This window comes from Dendrobates tinctorius, unplaced genomic scaffold (assembly GCF_039654945.1).
Source record: "Dendrobates tinctorius isolate UK_male_01 unplaced genomic scaffold, ASM3965494v1 ptg000008l, whole genome shotgun sequence".
In the NCBI taxonomy this organism is placed as follows: Eukaryota; Metazoa; Chordata; class Amphibia; order Anura; family Dendrobatidae; genus Dendrobates; species Dendrobates tinctorius.
This window is the reverse complement of record NW_027361676.1, coordinates 22,784,895-22,808,716: the sequence shown is the minus strand read 5'-3', so window position 1 is coordinate 22,808,716 and position 23,822 is coordinate 22,784,895. Positions and strand designations below refer to the sequence as shown.

Genomic DNA, 23,822 nt, shown 5'->3' with positions numbered 1-23,822 from the left:
AAACGGCTCCTGCACTAATCTCAGAAGCATCTACTTCCACCTGAAATGGGAGTGAGGCATCAGGTTGCCGTAGAACCGGAGCAGAAGTGAATCTCTGCTTAAGCTCCTGAAAGGCCGAAACTGCCTTTGGAGACCAATTCACCACATCAGCGCCCTTTTTGGTCAAATCAGTCAGTGGTTTAACAATACCAGAAAAATTACTTACAAATTTATGGTAGAAATTAGCAAAACCCAAAAACTTCTGGAGAGCCTTCAAAGAAGTGGGCTGAACCCAAACATAAATGGCCTGTATCTTGGCCGGGTCCATTTCAATAGCCGACGGGGACAAAATGAATCCCAAAAATAAAATCCTCTGTACATCAAAGAGGCACTTCAATCCCTTAACATACAGAGAATTTTCCCTCAAAATCCGGAGCACAGTCCAGACATGTTCCACATGAGAATCCCAATCACTGGAAAAGATCAAAATATCATCCAGATAAATTATCAAAAACTTATCCACAAAGTCCCGGAACATATCGTTCATAAAAGACTGGAAGACAGAAGGGGCATTAGTGAGCCCAAAAGGCATCACCAGGTACTAAAAATGTCCCTCCGGAGTATTAAGGCCCCAATTTTGTGACTCCACAGCGATCTCGCCAGCGAGATTGCTTTGTGTGATGGGGATCAGCAACCGGCCCCCCTGCAGTTATCGCTGATCATGCTCGATCGAGCTGGGCCATTTTTCCATCGCTGGTCTCCCACTGGTTTCCAAGGTAAACATCGGGTATCCTGAAGTCGCGCAGCTCTTAGATCATAGAATCGTAGATTTGGAAGGGACCTCCTGGGCCATCTTGTCCAACCCCCTGCTCAAAGCAGGATTCGCTAAATCATCCCAGACAGATGTCTGTCCAGCCTCTGTTTGAAGACTTCTATTGAAGGAGAACTCACCACCTCTTGAGGCAGCCTGATCCAATCATTGATCACTCTAACTGTCAAAAAGTTTTTTCTAATATCTAATCTGTGTCTCCTCCCATTCAGTTTCATCCCATTGCTTATAGTCTTTCTTTGTGCTAATGAGAATAAACATGATCCTTCTATAATGTGACAGCCCTTGAGATATTTGTAGACAGCTATTAAGTCTCCTCTCAGTCTTCTCTTCTGCAAGCTAAACATTCCCAAATCCTGTAACCTTTCCTCATAAGACAGGGTTTGCAGACTGGTCACCATTTTGGTCACTCTTTTCTGAACTTGCTTCAGTTTGTTGATGTCTTTTTTAAAATGTGGTGCCCAAAGCTGGACACAGTATTCCAGATGAGGTCTGACCAAAGAGGAGTAGAGGGCAATAATGACTTCACATAATCTAGACTGTATGTTTCTGTTAATACATCCTAGAATTGCATTTGCCTTTTTTGCTGCTGCATCACACTGTTGACTCTTATTCAGTCTGTGATCTATTAGTATACCCAAGTCTTTTTCACATGTGCTGTTGCTTAACCCTATTCCTCCCATTCTGTATATGCTTTTTTCATTTTTGTTGCCCAGATGTAGTAGTTTGCATTTTTCCCTGTTAAAAACCATTCTGTTAGTTGCTGCCCACTGCTCCAGTTTATGTTTTTGAATCCTCTCTCTCACTTCTCTAGTATTAGCTATCCCTCCTAGCTTTGTGTCATCAGCAAATTTAATCAGTTTACCCTCAATTCCTTCATCTAAATCGCTGATAAAGATGTTGAACAATACAGGCCCCAGGACAGAGCCCTGTGGTACTCCACTTGAGACATTCTTCCAACTAAATGTGCAGCCATTTACAACCACTCTTTGGGTCCGATCACTAAGACAGTTATGAATCCACCTAACAGTTACCTTGTCCATTCCATACATAGACATTTTTTCAATAAGGATTGTGTGAGATACTTTGTCAAATGCTTTGCTGAAGTCAAGATATACTATATATACAGCATTTCCCTGATCTACCCAATCAGTAATTCTGTCATAGAAGGAAAATAAGCTAGTCTGACAGGACTTATTAGTTACAAACCCATGCTGACTCTGTTTAATCACTTAATTCTTATCCAGGTACTTACATACATATTGTTTAATAATTTGTTCAAAGATCTTTCCTGCTATAGAAGTCACACTCACTGGCCTATAGTTGCCTGGGTCCACCATCTTCCCCTTTTTGAAGATAGGAACAACATTTGCTCTTCTCCAGTCTTCTGGGACTTCTCCTGTTCTCCAAGAATTTTCAAAGATTATGGAGAGGGGTTTAAAAATTTCTTCTGCTATCTCCTTCAGTACTCTGGGGTGTAATTTATCTGGACCTGGAGACTTGAATTCATTTAAGTTAGCTAAGTGTTTCCTCACTATATTTCTGTTTATAGATATCCTGGATTCTTCTATTCCCTTAATAGGACAGTGAAGAACAGTTGATGTTACATTTCCTTTCTGAGAGAAAACAGATGCAAAATAGGAATTTAAAAGTTTGGCCTTCTCAACATCCTGTCTTACCATTTCATCATTTTCATCCTTTAAAAATCCTATATCATCTTTGACTTTTCTTTTACTTTTGACATATCCCCAAAATCCTTTATTATTGCTTTTGACGTCTCTTGCAAGCCTCAATTCATTGTCAGCTTTAGTAATCTGATTTGTGCCCTGCAAGTTCTGCAGACAGCATTATATTCTTCTTTAGATATGCCTCCCTCTCTTCATTTCATAAACATTTCTTTCTTCCTTTTTAGCATGTGCTTAAGTTCTGTGTTCATCCATCCTGGTTTCCTTAAATGCTTCCTATTCTTCCCTCTTTTCGGAATTGTTAACAATTGTGCTTTGAGAATTTCATTTTTCAAGATTTCCCATCCTTCCTTGACATTTTTGTCCTTAAGGATATCCAGCCATGGGAACCCTCCAATTCTCTTTCTGAATCCCTTAAAATCTGCATTTATGAAATCTAACCTTGACGTCTGAATCTTCACAGGTTTTCCTCCTCTAGTTATCCAAAATTCTAAAATAGCATGGTCGCTACCTCCTAGGGTCCCAGCCACTTTTACCTCCTCAACCATTTCCTCCCTGTTTATAAGGATTAGATCCAAGGTAGCAGTTCCCCTTGTTTTCTCCCCTACTTTTTGAAAGATAAAGTTGTCAGTAAGAGAGGATAAGAATTTCCTTGACCTGTTAGTTTTTCCTGAGAGAGATTCCCAACAAATGTCAGTATAGTTGAAATCTCCCATGACAACTATGTCATATTTTTTGGAGAACTTGGCCATTTGATGCATAAAGAGTTCATCCATATCTTCAGCTTGCACAGGACAGGCGGCCTGTAGTAAATGCCTACAATGGTGTCCTTTCCATTGTTCTGTCCTTGTATTCTTACCCAAACAGTTTGCACAGAACTCCCAGTCTCTGAAGCTTCAATCTCTTTGCAGATATACGCGTTTCTAACATACAATGCGACACCTCCTCCTCGTTTATCAAGTCTGTTTCTAGAAAATAAGTTGCATCCTACTAGCCTTGTATTCCAATCATGTGTATTGTCCCACCAAGGTTCAGTGTTTCCAATGACATCATATTTCTTTTCCTGCGTTAGTAGTTCCAATTCTCCTTGTTTGTTGGAACTACTAACGCCGGTTTCCAAGGTAAACAGCGGGTATCCAGGAGCCGCGGCTCCTGGATACCCAATATTTACATTAGAAACTAGTGTCCAGCGTTGCTGGTCCTGATCGCTGGAGAGGCTGTCTTGTGACAGCTCACTGGCGATCAGCATAAAGATGTCCCAGCGATCCCATCATGTCGGATCGTTGGTGGGATCGCTGGGACATCGTTATGTGTAACGGGGCCTTTAAACGCCGTCTTCCATTCATCCCCGTACTTAATGCAAATAAGATTATGCGCCCCCTGAGGTCACGCTTGGTAAGCCAACAGGCACTTTTAACTCTGGAAAATAAATCAGAAATCAGGGGTAACGGGTACTGATATTTAACAGTGATTTTGTTAAGGGAATGATAGTCAATACATGGCCTTAATGAACCATCTTCAATACATGGCCTAAATGAACCATCTTTCTTGGCCACAAAAAAAACCCCAGCACCTAAAGGTGAAGAGAATGGTCTAATATGACCCTTCTCCAATGACTCCTTGATATAAGATCGCACAGCATCATGTTCGGGTACCGATAAGTTGAAAAGGCAACCCTTAGGAAATTTACAACCGGGCATTAACTCAATTGCAGGAATATCATGAGACTGGGGAGAGGTGGAGAAAACAGGAGTGTCACTAAGAACACATTGACAACCCCAACTCACCACAGACACAGATTTCCAATCTAAAACAGAATTATGAGTTTGCAACCAAGGGAAGCCTAGAACAATAGTATCATAGTATCATGCAAATTGTGCAGCACCAAAAATTTACAATTTTCTTAGTGGTCTGGGGAGACCCGCATTATCACCTGCGTCCAAAACTGGGGTCTATTCTCCGCCAAAGGAGTAGCATCAATACCCCTCAAAGGGAAAGCAGTCCACAGAGGTATCATGGGAAAACCACAACGTATAGCAAAGTTCAAATCCATCAGATTCAAAGCTGCTCCTGAATCAATAAAAGCCTTAGCAGAAAATGTAGACAAGGAGCACATCAGGGTAATCGCCAAAAGGAACTTAGGCTGTACACTGCCCACCGTAAATGTGTGAGCAAAACGCTTTTCTCGCTTCGGGCAGACAGCAATAGTATGAGAGGCGTCCCTGCAGAAAAAACACAACTTATTACGCCTTCTAAACTCCTGACGTTGCGCTCTAGATAAAACCCTATTACATTGCATGGGTTCAGAAGTTCGTTCGAAAGGCGGCAATGCCTCTCGTGTAGTTTTACGTTCACGAAAACGCCGATCAATTTGAATGGCCAGTGACATAGACTTGTCAAGACCAGAGGGAACAGGAAATCCCACCGTAACATCTTTTACTGTTTCTGCCAAACCCTTCCGAAAGAGAGCTGCTAGGGCATCGTCGTTCCATTTAGTAAGGACTGCCCACTTTCAGAATTTTTGACAATATAACTCTGCAGAATCCTGACTCTGGTTCAATGCCAATAACGTTTTCTCAGCTTGATCAATAGCATTAGGTTCATCATACAACAACCCCAAGGCTTGAAAAAACGCATCCACATTAGCCAGAATAGGATCTCCGGGTGTCAAAGAAAAGGAGATTGCCGCGCAGCAAGGAGATGACAATTTTAGCTGCTGCACAGAGCTCCCCGATGAGTTAGGTTTCAAAGCAAAAAATAATTTACAATTATTCTTAAAATTCAAAAATTTAGATCGATCCCCAGAAAACACATCAGGAGTAGGGATTTTTGGTTCAACAGCAGATGATTGAGCAAGATAGGCAGAAATTCCCCGCACTTCAGCAGCGAGCTGCTCAACATGATCAGACAATTGCTTAGTCTCCATTTAGACAAAAAATATCCTCATACAGCCCCAGGAAAAAAAAGAGGAAAATATGTATATAAAAAAAAAATTCTGACACTTTTTTTTTAATTCTTTCCTTCTTTAGAGTACCCTAGAGTCTACAGTTAGGCAGGTGATTCTGTTATGAATGGGCACCGAGGAGAATAGCAGGCCCAAGCTAAGCCACAGAAAGCCAGAGAGTTTGGTAACTAAGCGGATGCAGACCCCTGATCCTGTCCACACAATTAGCAGTAGCCGTGGAGCATGCCTACGATGATCCTAGACACCTCAGCACAGCCAGAGAGTTAACTAAGCCTAAAGCAAGAAAGGGGAAATCTAAACTGCCTCGGAGCAGACCCCAAAGGAATAGATAACCCCCAAACATATATTGTCGGTGAGACAAGATGAAAACACAAACGCAGGCAGAAAAATAGACTGAGCAAATGATGGGGCCCACACTGACTAGACAGGACAGGAAAGGAAAGACACTGTCTGCAATCACGCAAAAAAAAACCCTGCAAAAAGTCCAACACTTCTGATGCACAAAAAACACTGAAGTCGCACGACTTCGCCCCCACTATATCGGCACTCTGGTATATTCTGAAAGCAAAGCAAAAGGAGACCAATATGACAGGGGACAAAACAAACTGGCACATGCAGTAACATATGGGCAGTGACTCAGCACAGCCCCAGCCAGAGCTAGCTGACCCGCACAAAGCAGAGATAAACAAAACCAGATCAAATGCAAACAGAATAACAAATGAACCACTTAGCTGAACCATGCAGGGAAAGAGCAGGAGACATCAGACCTAGAAGGCACAGGAAGAAAATCACCAGCAGGGATAGAGGGAGTCAGCTGTCTTAAATCCCAAACAGAAACCCCAGATCTCCAATCATCTTCCTCATATCAGGTGGCAAGCCTCTGTCAATCAGATCAGCTCCACTACCTCCAGTAACTACCAGAGGGAGTCCAGAAAGAGAACTCGCAACCCCTCTGTCAATCTGACAAGCTCCAATACCTTCAGTAATCACCAGAGGGAAGCCAGAGAGAAAATTCACAACAGTATCCCCCCTTGAGGAGGGGTCACCAAACCCTCATCCACGCCAGAGAGAGAATTCACAACAGATGTCATCATGTCTGCTATCTCTTATGCTGATTGGTGGAAGAATGGGCTGGCCACCCCTCTTCCATCAATGCTGTCTTCATCCCTATTAAGTGAATAGTAGTGATAGCCCTTTGGCTGCCTCCATCCATTGGCCAGATGTGGCCCGCTGGCTGCACTCTGCCCAGGTCTGCAGTAGAGAATTAATTTATGTTATCTTTAAAAAATAGTGGTAATCTGCTGGTAAATAGCATTTTACAAATTTTACAAATACGTATGTGGCTGTTAAATTGCAACTACCGTACTTTCTCAGTTAAACAGTCGAACATGTTAAAAGCACTATTTACTTGCATATAACCACTATGGCTGCAGGTAAATAGCATTTTGTTTTTTAAGTAGTCAGGTTCCTTTTAAGCTCAGAAAATAATTGTGTTTAATTTTAATTGTGGAGCTACAAATTGGAGTGATGCTCCCTCTTGTGCTTCTGTCAAGCATCACATACATATTCAAGTGCTAACTCTGGATCAGGGCTCCTCTCCTATACTGCAATTTATAATAGCATTGTCTCTTTATGGCCTGGGTCAGACTTTCAAGAAACTTGCACGAGTCTCGCAAATCAATACCCAACACTGCCACTGGAACTCAGATCGGAGCGTTCAGCTACATGTATTTTTATGCAGCTGAACTCTTCGATCCGCGTGCTGGCGGCAGTAACAGGTATTGAGGTGCGAGACTCGTGTGAGTTTCTCGCAAGTCTGACCTAGGCCTATATGCGAGGGAAACCTGTTGGGGTACCTTTAAGTACTAGTAACATGGTAAAATTGCTTAAACCACTATAGGTATGTCTCAGTCCAAATAATATTCATTTAATCTAAAACTATTTAAAATAAAATAAGTGCACTGGTAATGTTGGTGAAATTTTTTGCTGTTTTTTTTTTTCCTTTAAAAAAAGATATTTAAAAATATTTAGCATAAGGGCACTTTCAATTTTTTTTTAACGTTTTTAATGCTATTTTATTAGGTGTAATTGTAGCCTAATGTATGCTCAGCAATATTTTTCATGAGACCATGCACATATTTCTTTAGTTTATTACCACTTAAAGATGAAGGAAATGTTATCTTTTTGTCGTCTTGCATTCAATTCCACCTATTGTCGCCTATGCCAACTTTACAATAACATACTTACTGTACATAGGTTGGAAAAATACTTAGTTCCATCAAGTTCAACTTTCCTTAATTTATTATGCAAATTGCCTCTTCAGAGAGAAAGTGGACTTGAACTTTATTGCGCCACCTGTTGGAAGTAGCGATCCTACAAGTCACAATCGACCCTTTAATGAGTCTTGCAATATGACTTAGGATTAAAGCCAAATCAGAATCTCAATTTGCAGACATGGTATTTCAGGCAATTGGCCCTCGTCAATGCAAAGTATGAGAACTGATTTGGCTAGGTGAGAGGTTCTGGACTGGGGTATAAGGGGTATGGTTTCTCCTTGTGGAGAGTGACATACCAGCTTGGGCTTGTCAAGGTAAGGAGGCTTATTCGCCATGCAATGCTCCTCTGGGAAATTTAATATGCAAATTGCCTCTTCAGAGAGAAAGAAGACTTGAACTCTATTGCGCCACCTGTTGGAAGTAGCGATCCTCCAAGTCACAATCGACCCTTTAACGAGCCTTGCAATATGACTTAGGATTAAAGCCAAATCAGAATCTCAATTTGCAGACACGGTGTTTTGGGCTATTGGCCCTCATCAGTGCAAAGTATGAGAACTGATTTGGCTGAAGAGGCAATTTGCATATTAAATTTCCCAGAGGAGCATTGCACGGCGAATAAGCCTCCTTACCTTGACAAGCCAGAGCTGGTATGTCACTCTCCACAATGAGAAACCTTAACCCTTAGACACCAGTCCAGAGCCTCTCACCTAGCCAAATCAGTTCTCACACTTTGCACTGACGAGGGGCAAAGTTTCCTGAATACCTTGAGTGCTGTTTCTTGGCCTTCCGGCATCGCCACTTCAGTGGCTTAAGCTGGTCGCTGCTTTTGGGAGATAGCCAGGAGGATTTGTGGAGGAGATCCTTGGAGCTGTGGACGATGGAAGTCCGACTTTAATTCTCTGGGACCGGTGATAGCCGGGTCAAAAATGAATTCAGGATTGACATCACTGAAGATAAGAAGTTGCATTTTTCGATGGGATATTTGGTCAACATGGTGTTTTATGACATCCTGAAGATTCAGAAGTCTGATATAATATGTCTGCAGGAGTTTAGGAGGGAAGGCAGGTATGTACTGGTGCTATCTTCTATGACGGCTTGCCAGAATTTGTTTACTGCTCTGAAAAATGGAGTTGTAAATCCTTTGCTGGAAGGTCTTACCTTTACTGTGCTATATTCTAAGGGAGATATCCCTCTTGTAGTTTTCATGCACAACCCTTTTGTTTCCCTGGAGAACATTACTTTATTTTTGAAAAGACATTGCATTTATGTTCAGTACTCCCACAGGGTCCTGAATGAAAAAGGGCTTTGGACTGGGAAGTACAAATTTTTTGTGAGACTTGGGATGGATCCCCAAGGTCCGGGAGGCATCCATTACCCCCCCCTCTTAATTTTTCAATTGGGAAAAATAGTGCCCCGATGTATTGCAGGAGGTGTAAAAATTTCGGGCATACCCAGGATAGTTGCAAGGAGATGCCAACTTGCAGGAATTGCAATGCTTCTGGCCATATGGCAAAAGACTGAACAAATCCTGTTATGTGTAATGCTTGTGGTGAGGAGGGCCATAAGTATCGGGACTGTAAGGCCAGGATCAGTCCTAGGTCTTATGCTGAGGTCTCAGGTGGGGAAGCTGCGCCCCCTGCTGCTGTTGTTGACATTCCACAGGTTTCAGACCAGGATCTTATTGAGGAACCTGAAATCATGGATGCAGGTGAGGAGGCCCTGCCCCAAACGGAGTCTCCCAGCCCAGAGGTGGCAGTTTTGGAACTTGCTGATGTTTAATGTGAGCTCCCTCATCAGTCTGACGTCTGTGGGGAGGGGGAGTTGGAGGGTACTCTTGTCAATACCCCCAGTGTATCTTGGTTAGCTACTGAGGAGGAGTTGTCCAGTTGTGGAGATCAAGGTGACTTCACTCTTGCAAGGTCCTCTGAGGCTGACGCGCCTGGAACTTCTTGTAAGAAGCCCAGAACGGATTGGGCAGATCCCAGTGAAGTTTAAGTCTGGAGAGTGAACGTAGTTACCCTCAGAATGTCTTTTCTCCTGACACCAATGCTTTTTTAGGCATTCCCGAAGACATAAACAGATTCAGGGAGTTGCAGTTCCAGATGGAATACGAAAACAGCTGAAGAAGAAGTGGCGTGTTTGTCGTCATGTAAATAACACAGTCATGCCATGGCTCCCTAAGCTGGTTGGGGCATTGCGTCCCTGAATGTCAGGCAAATTAGATCCAAATTCAGGAGGGCAATCGTTCTAGATTATATTAAACAGATGAATGCTCACATCTTTTGTCTTCAGGAATGTGGGATTGTGGACCCTCCAAGCGATAAGGACTGACCTTATGGACAGCATGTATGGTCTGGCTCATGTGTTAATAGGAATTATGGTGTAGGGATATTAATGGGTAACAGGGAGATTAGTTTAGATAGCTACACGGTGGTAGAGGTGGGTAGATATATAATTGCACATGTTAGCTATAGAGGGTGGCGGGCTAGAATTATTAATGTGTACTGTCCATCAGGATACGACAGGAAAAAGGAGCATCTGGCTCTTTTGGAAAAATTAAGTTTGTTTCTTCCAAGCAAAATGCCTACAGTTTTAGTTGGAGACTTTAATTGCGTCACAGAAGGGAAATGTGACATAACTAGTAAAAAGTTATCCAATCTTATTTCTGATTTTTCCCTTCTAGATGCTGCTGCTCTGAAATTTGGCATCCCACCACCGCCAACGTACCATGCTGATAGAGGTGGTATTGCATCCAGGATAGATAAAATGTTGTTTTCCAAAAATATGCTGTGTATGAATTTTGAACAAAATGCTGTACCTTTTTCTGATCATGAGTGTTTGAGAGGTGTGTTTAGTGCGATTGATGGCCATGTGTATGGGGGTGGGGTTTGGAAGCTGAATTTAAGATTGTTAGAAGATGAGGATGTGATGAATGAATTAAAAATATAGTATAAAGAGTGGAGAGTATGTAAGAGGGATTTTGCGTGTGTGCTGGAATGGTGGGACTGGGTTAAGGTGTGTTGCAAAAAATTCTTCAAAAAATGGGGCTATAAAAAGCTGCTATTTATCGGAGTAGATGTAATGATTTAAACACGCATTTAGACTGGTTAAGGAAGTGTGGAGAAAGTGGAATGGATGTGTCTGATCTGCTTGCTGAGACAAAGAGTGAATTAAAGAGTGTTATGGATGAAAAAGGGAAAGAAATCATCTATCACACCAAAATAGAACATCTTGAGAAAGATGAAAATTGCACGAGGTTCTTTTTTAAGAAAATGAATGGGAGAAAGGTTGATATGGATAATATCCTGGATAGGAACGGTTTGTGTGTGTCAGGTGAGAATGTGATAAAGGAGGTGAATAGGTTCCATAGCAAGTTATATGATAGAAAATGGATTGATTCTGATCTTGTTTCAGAAGTGCTGAATGGGTTAGAGAACAAGTTGGATAGTGGAGAATGTGATATTTTGAATGATAACGTAATTATTGAAGAAGTAGAAAACGTGATGAAGAGTGCTAAAAAAAATAAGACACAAGGTAAAGATGGATTGCCGGTAGAATTCTATGTGAAGGCGTGGAATTGTCTGGGTGCTGATTTGACTGAGATATGTAAGTATATGTGGGAGAGTGGTAAGTTGTGTGAATCAATGAAACATGGGGTGGTTGTTCTTGTGCATAAGAAAGGTGAGATAAAGTGTTTAGAGAATTGGAGACCTATAACATTGCTGAACGCAGATTACAAAATCTATAGCAAATTGTTGGCGAATCGTATGTGTGTGGTGATTGGTAGTGTTGTGGATGAGGATCAAGTGTGTGCTGTGCCTGGGAGAAGTATGAGTGATAACTTATTGTTATTAAGGGATTTGATTGGAGACTGCATGGGAAGGAAACGGAAGTGTATGGTTCTGTCAATTGATTTTGAGAAAGCGTTTGATAGGGTCTTGCATGTGTTTTTGTTTAAAGTTCTGGAGAGAATGGGATTTCCTCAAAAATTTGTGAATGGGATAATGTCTTTGTATGATTGTGTGTCAAGTGAGTTTCTTGGTAATGGGTGGTTGAGTGAGAAAGTGAATATTAAGTCTGGTGTCAGGCAGGGGTGTCCCATGTCCCCTGTCTTGTTTGTCTGTGTGATTTAACCTTTGTTGTGCTTAGTGAGACGTGATAAAATGATGCGAGGTTTGTTGGTACCTGGGAGTGGTGGAAAGCATGTGAAAGTTCTTGGATATATGGATGATATTGTGGCTGTGAGTGAAAGTGTTGCGTCTATGAGTAGGGTTAAGTTGCTTCTGGAGTTTTTCTGTGGTGCATCTGGCTTTAGAGTGAATTGGAATAAATGTAGTTTTAAATGTTTTGGGGATGACAGGGTTAAAATGGAGGGGGTAAAGTGTGAGGAGGGTGCTATCAAAGTGCTGGGAGTATTATTTAATAAGGCTTGGAAGGTAAGGAGAGCTGGGAGGGGTGTGGATTGCGCATGGAGCGTAAGATAAATTTTTGGCGACTGAGAGACTTGACCTTGAGTGGTAAGATTTTGGTCATAAAAGCGGTGATTCTTCCGATTTTGCTTTTTATTGCAACAGTTTTTTCACCGTCGTGTAGGAAAATAAAAAGAGTGGAAAAGTTAGTTTTTACTTTTTTTCTGGAGCAGTAAAATAGACAAACTTAAGAGAGAAAGTCTTTTTAAGGTGTGTCACCATGGTGGCATTGCCTTTCCAAACATTGAGATTTTTATGGGGCTTCAGTATATCAAAACTGTTGCTATTTTGCTGAATAAAGGAAATAAGGGAGTGTATATGGCAAGTTATTCTGCTGGTTGGATGTTATATGGCTTATGTTGGAGAAAGAGGGATGCTAGAGTGCCTGTTGCTTTCAAGTGTCCGGTATGGTATGAGGTGATTGAGAAGTTTGTGAGGAAGCATGATTTACTGAGTGTGCCAATGAATGATTTTAGAATGGCTAAGAATGTGATGAAAATAATACACAAGAATGATGTGGAATGTAATATTGTGGGGCTGAAAGGGAATGAAGTTTTGGTTGCATGGAAGAGTTTGGGAACGCACGGGATGTCTAATAGACAAAGGGATAGTGTATGGAAGTCCTTGCACAATATTTTGCCTGTGCGACAGGTTTAGAGGTCTGACCAGAACTGATGTGTGCCCGAGGGAAGGGTGTGGTGGATGTGAGACTGTGTGGCATACTATGTGGGACTGTGATTATGCGTGCAGTGTATGGAAGTGTGTAGGTGGTGTCACGGTCCTGTTAAGGTCGGCGTGCAGCCACCGCTGAGCAAGGACTCACCCACACTGCAGAGGGGCCCGGGGTCAGACATGGCCAGATAGTTCAAGCAAACAGGACCTGGAGAAGCTAAAGTCAGTGAGCAGTGAAGGACCTACGGTCATGTGACCACAAGGGGGCGGGGCTTAGCATCCTGCTGTCAGAGATAGGCAGAACACTAATACAGGAATTCTCAAAGTCAGACAAACCGGGTCATACACAGAGATAACAGTAAAGTACCAGGGATGAGACAGAACGGAGAGTCGGGGCCAAGCAGAGATCAAAACCAAACACACACAGAAGGTACCAAGCAGAATCCAACAATCAGTATCCAGAGAACAGACCAAGTCATACACAGAGTATCAGATAAACAAGAACACAACACAAACACACTCAGGGGTCACCACACTATGCCAGGGGTGAAAGTATAACTGACGGGGATGGGAGCGTCCTGAGGCTATAAGAAGCTATCCCAGAACCGGGGAGAGGTCACATTCATAAGCCCCAGGTGTGCCGGTAAGCCTGCACTGGGATCACAACCTTTAACCCCAGAAATGCCAGTCATCAGCACTGGTTCCAGACATTAACCCCACGTGTGCGAGTCAAACCCGCACTGAGATCATGACAGGTGGGTTGTGTAAGGAGTTAGCGGGTGTGAGTTTTATTGACTGGCATGTTGCGATGTTTGGAATTGGTGCATGTGGTCGTGTGAAAAATAGAATCCTATGGTTAATTATGACTTGTGTGATGCAGAGTGGGATGTGAGGAATTTCGGAATTTTCAAAGAGAAGTATGTATCTGTGAATAAGTGTGTTGGGCTGATCCTTTCTAGATTATACTTGATTTATAAATTAGACAGCGAAGGCGGTGGTGATTCTGATGCAGAGGGTGTTTGGAAATTTAAAAAATGGCAGCACCTGATCAAATATCAGTGAATTTTAGTGAGGTTTATTGATGGTTAGGATGTTTTTTGTGTATACCCTTGGTTTGCTATACTAAAATAAATATGAACCATGATGATGAGAGTTGAAACAACAACGTTTAAGTTGATGAGCTTATATTGTAACGGCGCCGGTCGTAACCGCCGCCGGTCCCCTAGCTCCGGGCCCCCCCGCGGCTAGTTCTTACCTGCTCCGTCGCGCGCCGCTGCTTCCTCCCTCCTCCGGTCCTCGCACGCCTCCTTCCTCCTCCTGCTCTCGCGCGCCCCACCTTTCTGGTCTCCCAACTGCAGCGACCCCGCACATGCGCATTAGGGCGCGGGCACGCGGCCGTCGGGTAGTTTAACCCTGTGGTGGGCGGCGGCCGATTAGTGGCCAGCCTATCGCCTACTGGCGGGGATATATCAGGCGTCTCCCACAAGGGGAGGACGCCTGATTATTGTGTGTCCATACCTGCTCTAATTTGGCCGCCTATAGGTTCCGGTCTCTTTTCGTCTCTTACGTTTCCTAGTCTAGCTGTCTCTACCTCTGGTGTTTGCCCTGTCTTCCTGCCCGTCATCTGTCCTGCCTACTCCTAGTGCCACTACCTTTGTCTCCCCGGTTCCCTGTCTCTGTTCCGTCCTCCGGTGTCCGTTCTGTTCCCTGCCCAGCGTCCAGCCCTCTGTCCTCATCCTCCCGCACGGAGTTCCGGGCCTTGGTAAGCCTCGCCAGCCGGTTGCCTTCTCCAGTCCCTCGAGCCGCCCCTCTCGGTTCCAGCAGTCGCGGTTCTGCCCTCTGCAGTCCTGCCCCTAACGATCCCTGTACAGGGGTCGGTCATCACCTGGTGCGCTCGACCCAGGGGCTCCGGATCCGCGACCAAGAGGGTCCACTCTCGGACGTTATCTTTTCCTGAACGTCACAGTATAATCAGGCCATGGACCCCGCTGGAGCCGCGGCTGCTACGCAAAAAGAATTACTTTTTTTACGGGAAAACCAGACCCGGATAATGTCCTTCATGAAGTCCATGGACACCCGACTTTCCGCCCTTCAAACCGCCGACCCCGGGCACGCTCCCATGTTAGCAGGTCTCCAGCAGGAGCTAGCACAGCAGCGCGACGCCCAGTCCCACATCTTAAACTACATGGCGTCCGTCGATGACCGCCTACTGTCCCTACAGTCCGTGGCGGCTGCCCCGATCCAACCCTGGGACCCAGTATCTCACCCTCCACCAGGCCTGGGAAAGCCCCCCCAGGTACAGCGGGGATCCCAAGCTATGTCGGGGCTTCTTGAACCAGTGCAGACTGCACTTTGAGCTGTTACCACAGCAATACCCCTCTGACCGCGCCAAGGTGGCATTTATCGTGTCCCAAATGGAAGGAGAGGCTTTGGCCTGGGTGAATCCTTTGTGGGAGAGGGACGAACCTGTGGTCTCTAGTATTCAAAATTTCCTTGATACGTTCCGCAAGGTGTTTGACGAGCCTGGACGGTTGGCTTCTACTACTGAGGCTCTGTTCAACCACTGTCAGGGTTCGCTCACCGTGGGACAATATGCCATCCATTTCCGGACGTTGTCTTCGGAACTTGGGTGGAATAATGAGGCTCTAGTGGGAGCCTTCTGGAGGGGCATCTCTAGCAAAATAAAGGACGAGCTTGCCGGTCGGGATACCCCCACCACTCTAGAGGACCTCATATCCCTCGACACCCGTATAGATCTCCGGTTCCTAGAGCGTTCGCGTGAAGCAGCCAGGGAGAGGAGACCCTTTAGGCTCTATCAAGCCCCTATTCCGCGTTCCTCTGCACCCTCTACCAGTGCCGCCCCTGAGCCCATGCAGATTGACCGTGTAAGATTGTCTGAGCAACGGCGCAGGGAGAGGATGACGGAGGGCCTATGTCTGTATTGTGGCGGAGCCGATCATTTTCTGCGGACCTGTCCTGTGAGGCCGGGAAACGCCTCCACCTAGGCCAGGTAAGAGAGGCCTCCCTAGGTGACCCTAATTCCTCTCTGCCCCTTACCATTTCTGCTTTGATTATGCTAGGTCGGGAGCGTAGATCTGTGGGGGCGTATGTGGACTCGGGTGCGGCTGGTAATTTTATTCGGCTAGAGGAGGTGGACAAGTTCCAGATTCCAGTGGTTACCTTGGAAAGCCCGCATGCGATTTCCTCTGTGGATGGCAGACCACTTCCGGAACTTATCACTATGGTTACTGCCGAAGTGGAATTCCAAGTAGGAGCTCTTCATCGGGAGAAAATAGCTTTCTATGTCCTACCCAATTTGTCCCACGCCATTCTACTAGGATTACCCTGGCTCAGGTTGTATGAACCGGTGCTGGACTGGCGCTCCGGAGAAATTCTGCGCTGGGGTCATTCTTGCCAAGAAAGCTGTCTGTTGTCGGTGCTCCGTCCTCACCCGCCTCAGGAGCCAGTCGACCTTTCAGGACTCCCGGCTCCCTATCACGCGTACGCCGACGTCTTTAGTAAGAAGGAAGCAGATTCCTTGCCGCCACACCGCTTCTTTGACTGTCCCATTGAGTTGATTCCTGGAGCTACCCCACCCAGGGTGAGAACGTATCCCCTCTCTCCAGCAGAAACCTCGGCCATGACTGAGTACATTCAAGAAAACTTGGCCAAAGGTTTCATTCGAAAATCTTCTTCTCCTGCTGGCGCGGGTTTTTTCTTTGTCCGGAAGAAAGACGGATCCCTCAGGCCATGCATTGACTATCGAGGGCTGAACAATAACATTGTTAAAAATCGGTATCCTCTCCCACTGATCCCAGAGCTCTTCGACCGGCTGAGGGGGGCCCGGCTCTTTACCAAACTGGATCTGCGAGGAGCCTATAATTTAATCCGAATCCGCGCTGGGGACGAGTGGAAGACAGCTTTCAATACTCGTGATGGCCATTATGAATATTTGGTCATGCCGTTTGGACTCTGTAATGCCCCGGCAGTGTTCCAGGAATTCGTCAACGAGGTTTTTCGAGATTTACTGTACTCCCGTGTTGTGGTATACTTAGATGACATTCTCATCTTCTTACCCGATCTATCCTCGCATCGAAGAAGTGTTCGCCTGGTCTTGCAACGTCTTCGGGAGAATCAGCTCTATGCGAAATTGGAGAAATGCCTGTTTGAGCAAACCTTGTTGCCCTTCTTGGGCTACAATCTCACTGTCTCTGGCCTGGAGATGGATCCCGAGAAGCTCTCTGCTGTACTCAAATGGCCCCGTCCTCTCGGGGTGAAAGCCATTCAGCGCTTCTTGGGATTCGCAAATTATTACAGACAGTTTATTCCTCACTTTTCCTCCATGACCAAGCCCCTCACGGCCCTGACCCGAAAAGGAACTAAACCAAACTCCTGGTCTCCTGAAGCAGAAGATGCCTTCCTTGCTTTGAAACGCTCCTTTGCGTCTGCACCAATATTACATCGCCCTGTAACCAGCAAGCCCTTCATCCTAGAGGTGGATGCCTCCTCCACCGGGGCCGGGGCGGTACTCTCCCAGCGGGCATCATCTGGTCACCTGGTTCCCTGTGGGTATTTTTCCAAATCCTTCTCCTCTGCTGAGTGTAACTACTCAATCGGAGACCGGGAGCTGCTCGCTATAAAGATGGCTCTGGAGGAATGGCGATATCTGCTCGAGGGGGCGGTCCACCCCTTTACTATTTTCACTGACCACAAAAACCTAGCCTATCTTCAGTCCGCTCAGACACTCAACGCTAGGCAAGCCAGATGGTCGCTGTACTTTTCCTGCTTCGACTTCCAGCTCCATTTTCGTCTCGGGAATAAGAACATCAAGGCTGATGCTCTCTCCAGATCTCAGCAGTCACCAGAGTTAGAGGAAGATCCATCATATGTCATTGAACCCACGAAGATCATCACTGTGGCCCCTGTGAGCCTCTCTACCCTTCCGCCCGGCAGAACCTTCGTTCCACACAGCAAAAGACTGGAGGTGCTACGTTGGGGGCATTCGTCCAAGATTGCAGGACACATCGGGATCAAAAAGACTCGCTTGCTTCTCTCCCGTTACTATTGGTGGCCCACTCTTCTCCAGGACGTGAAGGATTTTGTAGCATCCTGTACCACTTGTGCGCAGAACAAGGTGCCTAGGAATCTGCCCACTGGTCTTCTTCACCCGCTACCTGTTCCAAAGGCGCCTTGGCGACAAATTGCCATGGATTTCGTGACAGACCTGCCCTCCTCTGCGGGGTGTACTACTATTCTTGTGGTGATAGACCGCTTCTCCAAGATGGCCCATTTCATCCCGTTACCCGGCTTGCCTTCGGCTCCTAAGTTGGCCGAGGTCTTCATACATCAAATCTTTAAGCTGCATGGCCTCCCCCAACGGATCGTGTCCGATCGAGGTGTGCAGTTTACCTCTCGTTTCTGGAGAGCCCTCTGTTGGTTAATGGGTACATCTTTGGATTTTTCCTCCGCCTACCATCCTCAGACCAACGGGCAAGTGGAACGAGTCAATCAAGTTCTGATGTCCTTCCTGCGTCATTTTTCCAACGCCCACCAGGACAACTGGGTCTCACTTCTTCCCTGGGCAGAATTTGCTCACAACAATAATCCTAATGAGTCATCCTCCAAGTCACCGTTTTTTGTGGTTACAGGCCAGAACCCTGGCATCCCGCTGCCCATCTCTACGTCTTCGGAGGTGCCTGCGGCAGATGCTCTCGCCGCTGACTTTTCTCAAGTCTGGAAAGAGACCAGGGAGGCCCTAGTGAACTCCAGCGCCCGCATGAAAAAGCATGCCGACAAGAGACGGAGGGACCTTCCACCATACCATCCAGGTGACAAAGTCTGGCTTTCGACCAAGCACATCCGTCTGAAAGTCCCCTCGTACAAATTAAGCCCTCGGTACATCGGGCCATTCGAAGTACTCAGACGCATTAATGACGCTGCTTACAAATTGAAGTTGCCGGCTTCACTCTGGGTCCCTAATGCCTTCCATGTCTCGCTCCTTAAACCTGTCATTCTCAATCAGTTCCATCCTGCACCTGTCTCTTCCCCTCAGCCAATTGGGGATGATAACACCTTTGAAATTAAGGACATTTTGGCCATGAAAAGAGTCAGGGGAAGAACCTTCTTCCTTATTGATTGGAAGGGATTTGGCCCCGAGGAGAGGTCCTGGGAACCCCGGGAGAATGTAAATGCCCCACAAATTCTGAAAAAGTTTTTTGCCAATCTCAGAAGGGGGAGATGTAAGGAGGGTGGTACTGTAACGGCGCCGGTCCCCTAGCTCCGGGCCCCCCTGCGGCTAGTTCTTACCTGCTCCGTCGCGCGCCGCCGCTTCCTCCCTCCTCCGATCCACGCACGCCTCCTTCCTCCTCCTGCTCTCGCGTGCCCCGCCTTCCTGATCTCCCAACTGCGGCGACCCCGCACATGCGCATTAGGGCGCGGGCGCGCGGCCGTCGGGTAGTTTAACCCTGCGGTGGGCGGCGGCCGATTAGTGGCCAGCCTATCGCCTACCGGCAGAGGATATATCAGGCGTCTCCCACAAGGGGAGGATGCCTGATTATTGTGTGTCCATACCTGCTCTAATTTGGCCGCCTATAGGTTAGGTTCCTATAGGTCTCTTTTCGTCTCTTACGTTTCCTAGTCTTGCTGTCTCTACCTCTGGTGTTTGCCCTGTCTTCCTGCCCGTCATCTGTCCTGCCTACTTCTAGTGCCACTACCTTTGTCTCCCCGGTTCCCTGTCTCTGTTCCGTCCTCCGGTGTCCGTTCTGTTCCCTGCCCAGCGTCCAGCCCTCTGTCCTCATCCTCCCGCACGGAGTTCCGGGCCTTGGTAAGCCTCGCCAGCCGGTTGCCTTCTCCAGTCCCTCGAGCCGCCCCTCTCGGTTCCAGCAGTCTCGGTTCTGCCCTCTGCGGTCCTGCCCCTAACGATCCCTGTACAGGGGTCGGTCATCACCTGGTGCGCTCGACCCAGGGGCTCCGGATCCGCTACCCAGAGGGTCCACTCTCGGACGTTATCTTTTCCTGAACGTCACATATATTGAGTTGTTTATAACTGACCTGAATGGTCAGAGATATTCAGAGATATCTAGGATGTGGTATTTTAGTGTTCCCTTTATTTTTTGAGCAGTGTATAATAATAAGTATCTGTCTCATAAATAATAGCTCAAAATTATATTAAAGTATTGGTAGACACATTAGACAGTTATACACTGCTCAAAAAAATAAAGGGAACACTAAAATACCACACCCTAGATATCCCTGAATGAAATATTCCAGTTGCAAATTTGCAAAGACAGACAATTTACTTTCATCCCAACCAAAAGGTCAATAATAGAGATTAAAAAGAATTGGTTCTAAAATAGATCCTTGTGGTCCCCACTGCTGATTTTAGACCATTAAAGGGGTTATTCAGTCCAATCATTTTTTTTTATAATCCAACACACATATTTATTAAGCAGAAGTTTTATCAGTGGCTAGCGGATGGCAGCTAGACTTGTTTCTGTAACATTCAATAGTGTAGAAATCGCTGCTGTGCATTGTTGATCACACCTATTCAGATCAGAACATTTTATTGACCTTCCATTAGTGTTATTAGGCCTGTACTATTAGGAAGGGAAGTGCACTTTAGCAACTCAGGCAGCATAACAACTGGATTATGCACAAGTAATAAGTTCTCCACCCACAATGGACTTCCTATAAAACTACAAGTATTCTTACACATCGCATGAATTCATCATTTTCTCCTTTGCAAAATGGATCAACCAAATAAGTCAAATGTGCAGCATAAAGGTAGTATGTAAACCTTAAACTTAAATAGTTCTGTATTTATGAAGTGATTATGGCGGCCTGTCATTTATTATTTATTTTCTGTGAATATACAATGATATGATACTGCAGGTCTTCTAATGTAGCATTTCAACTTGGTCAACAAGACGCTATACTAAAAAGTATCCTGATCAATTAAATTTGTTATACTTAATGTTTGCAGGATGTAGGAATTATGGTCAAAGCTAATGATGAATGATTAGTGCTTCATTTATGGCTATATATCTTGTTTGCATAGTATTTTAATTATGGGGCTTGGCTGTATATGTTGTTTGCATAGTATTCTAATTATGGGGTTTTGGCTATATATCTAATTATTTGTTTTGCATCTTTTGAACGCATATCTTAAACATGTCTGAGATATGTGAAGAGTGGGCCCCTCAAACAATGCTTCATTAGCTTTAGTTAACTACTTCTAAGAAAGATCCAAATGGACTGAACGCTTGGGGCTTATAAAATAGCTATACTATCGTCATGCTTCTGACTGTCTAAAGCTGGATACCAAGATAACGAGGTTTTTTCAAAAACGCAAGTTATTTCCTATCGATAGGATCCTGAGAATGGGGCTTCCAAAAGCCCAAGAATGGGACTCTTTTGCTTTTGCTCCACCTCCAGTTTATTTATTTTCTATAGGACTCCTGGAGAAAGCTGAGTATGGCACCCAGGTGTTTCCCATAGTCCCGTAGAAAGTGAATGGAATGGAGATTGGGCATCTGCACCTCTACTCCACTCAAGATTAGGCATGCGCACCTCTACTCCATTCAAGATTGGGCATCTGCACCTCTACTCCATTCAAGAAAGGGCTCTGCCTGGCTCCATTGTCAGAATCACTGGGGGTCTCAAAAGTCAAACCCACAGCGAACAGCAAGTAGTTCCACACCTATAAATAGGGGATTACTTGTTATTTTGGGAAAACTACTTTATTAACAATATGGATAAGGCAATGTGCCTTCATTTGGATTACTATGATGATACCAAATCTTTCACTTGCACCCTTGATTAGAGCAGTGCAGTTCATACTCATTTTGCACTAAACTTAGACTGACTTACCAGAAATTTCTTTGGTGAACTGTGACACAACATTGGGCTTTCAAGGTTCACCTGGAGCTGATTTTGGGCCCAATTGCTAGGGTAGAATTTTTGTGGATGATAGTAATAATATTAATATATGCAATGACAACAGCAAAGACTACAATGTGATTGCAAGCAGACATTACCATAATCTGCATAATGAAGGGTGGGTGCTCAGAATTATTTTCTTTGATGGACCCAATGATCCCTAATGATATGAGAATCTAACTCATAATGTAAGTTATGTGTTGTTATAGTTTTGTAACTGTGTATCAGTGTTATAGACAGACTCTATAAAATAATGGTAATTATCACTTTTCTTTTAGCCTTCTGGTATAAGATACATTCCTATTTTAGAAAACATACAGCTCCATGTGTAGAAGATCGTCGGAAGTTTAACCATGATTTTGCTGTTTCCACCTCCTTCCATGGATTGCATAACCTCGTAAAAAGTAATTCCTCTGGAACAAGTGGGCAAATCCGTAGAGTGCTCTGGAGTGCTGTGGTCATGATTTTTGTCATTGCAGCCTTAACACAAGTCTATATCCGAGTTATCAATTATTTCAGTTGGCCGACAACCACTTCAGTGACTGTTCAATATATGGACAAGATTGAATTTCCTTCTGTGACATTTTGTAATTTAAACAGGTAAATTACCATTCTTGTAATCTTCTCATCAATGTAACAATTGCTGTTGGTGAATTCTAAGAAATGTAATATGTGTTTTATTAGGCTATCATATTAAATCACATGAATGATTAATGGTATTCATGAATGTGGAGCAGTCAGAGCCTGAGAATCATGAGAATCATTTACTTCTAAAAGTATTCAGTGGTGTAACTAGAGTCCGATGGGCCCCAATGCAAAATTTGGACCTGGGCTCCACCGCTACCGCCTCCCCGCCCCTGCAAGTTGGTCAGATGTATGAGCCTTTGTAACATTCTAAATCCTAAAAGGACATACAAGTAGCCAACCTCCCCCATTATGTAGTAATGTCCCCCATTCTGGGCTCCTTCCTCGTACATATGTCCCTCATCTTGATCCCATCCTGGTATATATTTATGTCCTCCATTCTGTTATATATGTGCCCCATCCTGGAATATATGTTCCCCATCCTAGTGTATATGCCCCCCATACTGGGTACATCCTGGTCTATATGTTCTCCATCCTGATATGCATGTCCCTTTTGCTAGGCCTCATTCTTGTGTATATATACAGTATATATAGCACCCTTCCTGAGTATATATGTTCCCCATTCTGGGCTCAGCTTGGTATATGTCCCCCATTCTGCTGCTTTTGAAAAAACAATGATTATACACTTCTCTGCCGCATGGCATCCTTTTTTGAAGCTGGCAGGTGACTCAGCGTGCAAGCGACAGGGGCGCATAACGTCACTGCCATGCGCCCTCAATCACGTGAATGATGACGTCAGCTGCTGGCTTCTGATTGTCCGGCAGCATGTATTCCAGCACAATGCACTTCAACTGAATGTGTGTCGGAGTATATATACAGCTCTGGCAAAAATTAAGAGACCCCACATCAAAACCCTGTCATGGCCAGCCCAATCTCCAGACCTGAACCCCATTGAAGACCTCTGGAATGTACCGTAAATACTCGTGTATAAGCTGAGATTTTCAGCCCATTTTTTTGGGCTGGAAGTCCCCCACTCGGCTTATACACAGGTCATATACCTGAGGATCAGCGGGGGAGGGGGAGCGGGGGTGTCAGAGATCATACTTACCTGTCCTGCCGCGGTCTCTGCAGCCTCGCTTCTCCACTGTCTCCCTTCCTGTCTTCAGCAGTCACGTGGTACCGCTCATTACACTCATGAATATGCGCATATTCATGAGTCTAATGAGCGGTACCACGTGACCGCTGAAGACAGGAAGGGAGACAGTTGAGAAGCGAGGCTGCAGAGACTGCGGCAGGATGAGTGAGTATAGCGATATTCACCTGTCCCCCGGTCTATCGCTGCTCATCGCTGTCTCTGCTGCATCCTGTGTCAGTGACATTTAGGCAGCAGGGGGCAGCGGTGACATGGTTAGTGCGCACCACGCC

At 45.1% G+C, this 23,822-nt stretch overlaps 1 protein-coding gene across 1 annotated transcript in view; it reads left to right on the top strand.

Annotated features, from left to right (window-relative positions):
- Positions 1 to 16,116: 16,116 nt before the first annotated feature.
- The window catches only part of ASIC5 (acid sensing ion channel subunit family member 5), a 116,228-nt gene continuing 108,522 nt past the window's right edge, over positions 16,117 to 23,822 (top strand). Inside the window, exons 1-4 of the mRNA XM_073579021.1 lie at positions 16,117 to 16,476; positions 17,674 to 17,799; positions 22,022 to 22,025; positions 22,091 to 22,412. Of these exons, the coding sequence (XP_073435122.1) occupies positions 16,117 to 16,476; positions 17,674 to 17,799; positions 22,022 to 22,025; positions 22,091 to 22,412 (812 nt within the window). The remainder of the gene's footprint in view (positions 16,477 to 17,673; positions 17,800 to 22,021; positions 22,026 to 22,090; positions 22,413 to 23,822) is intronic.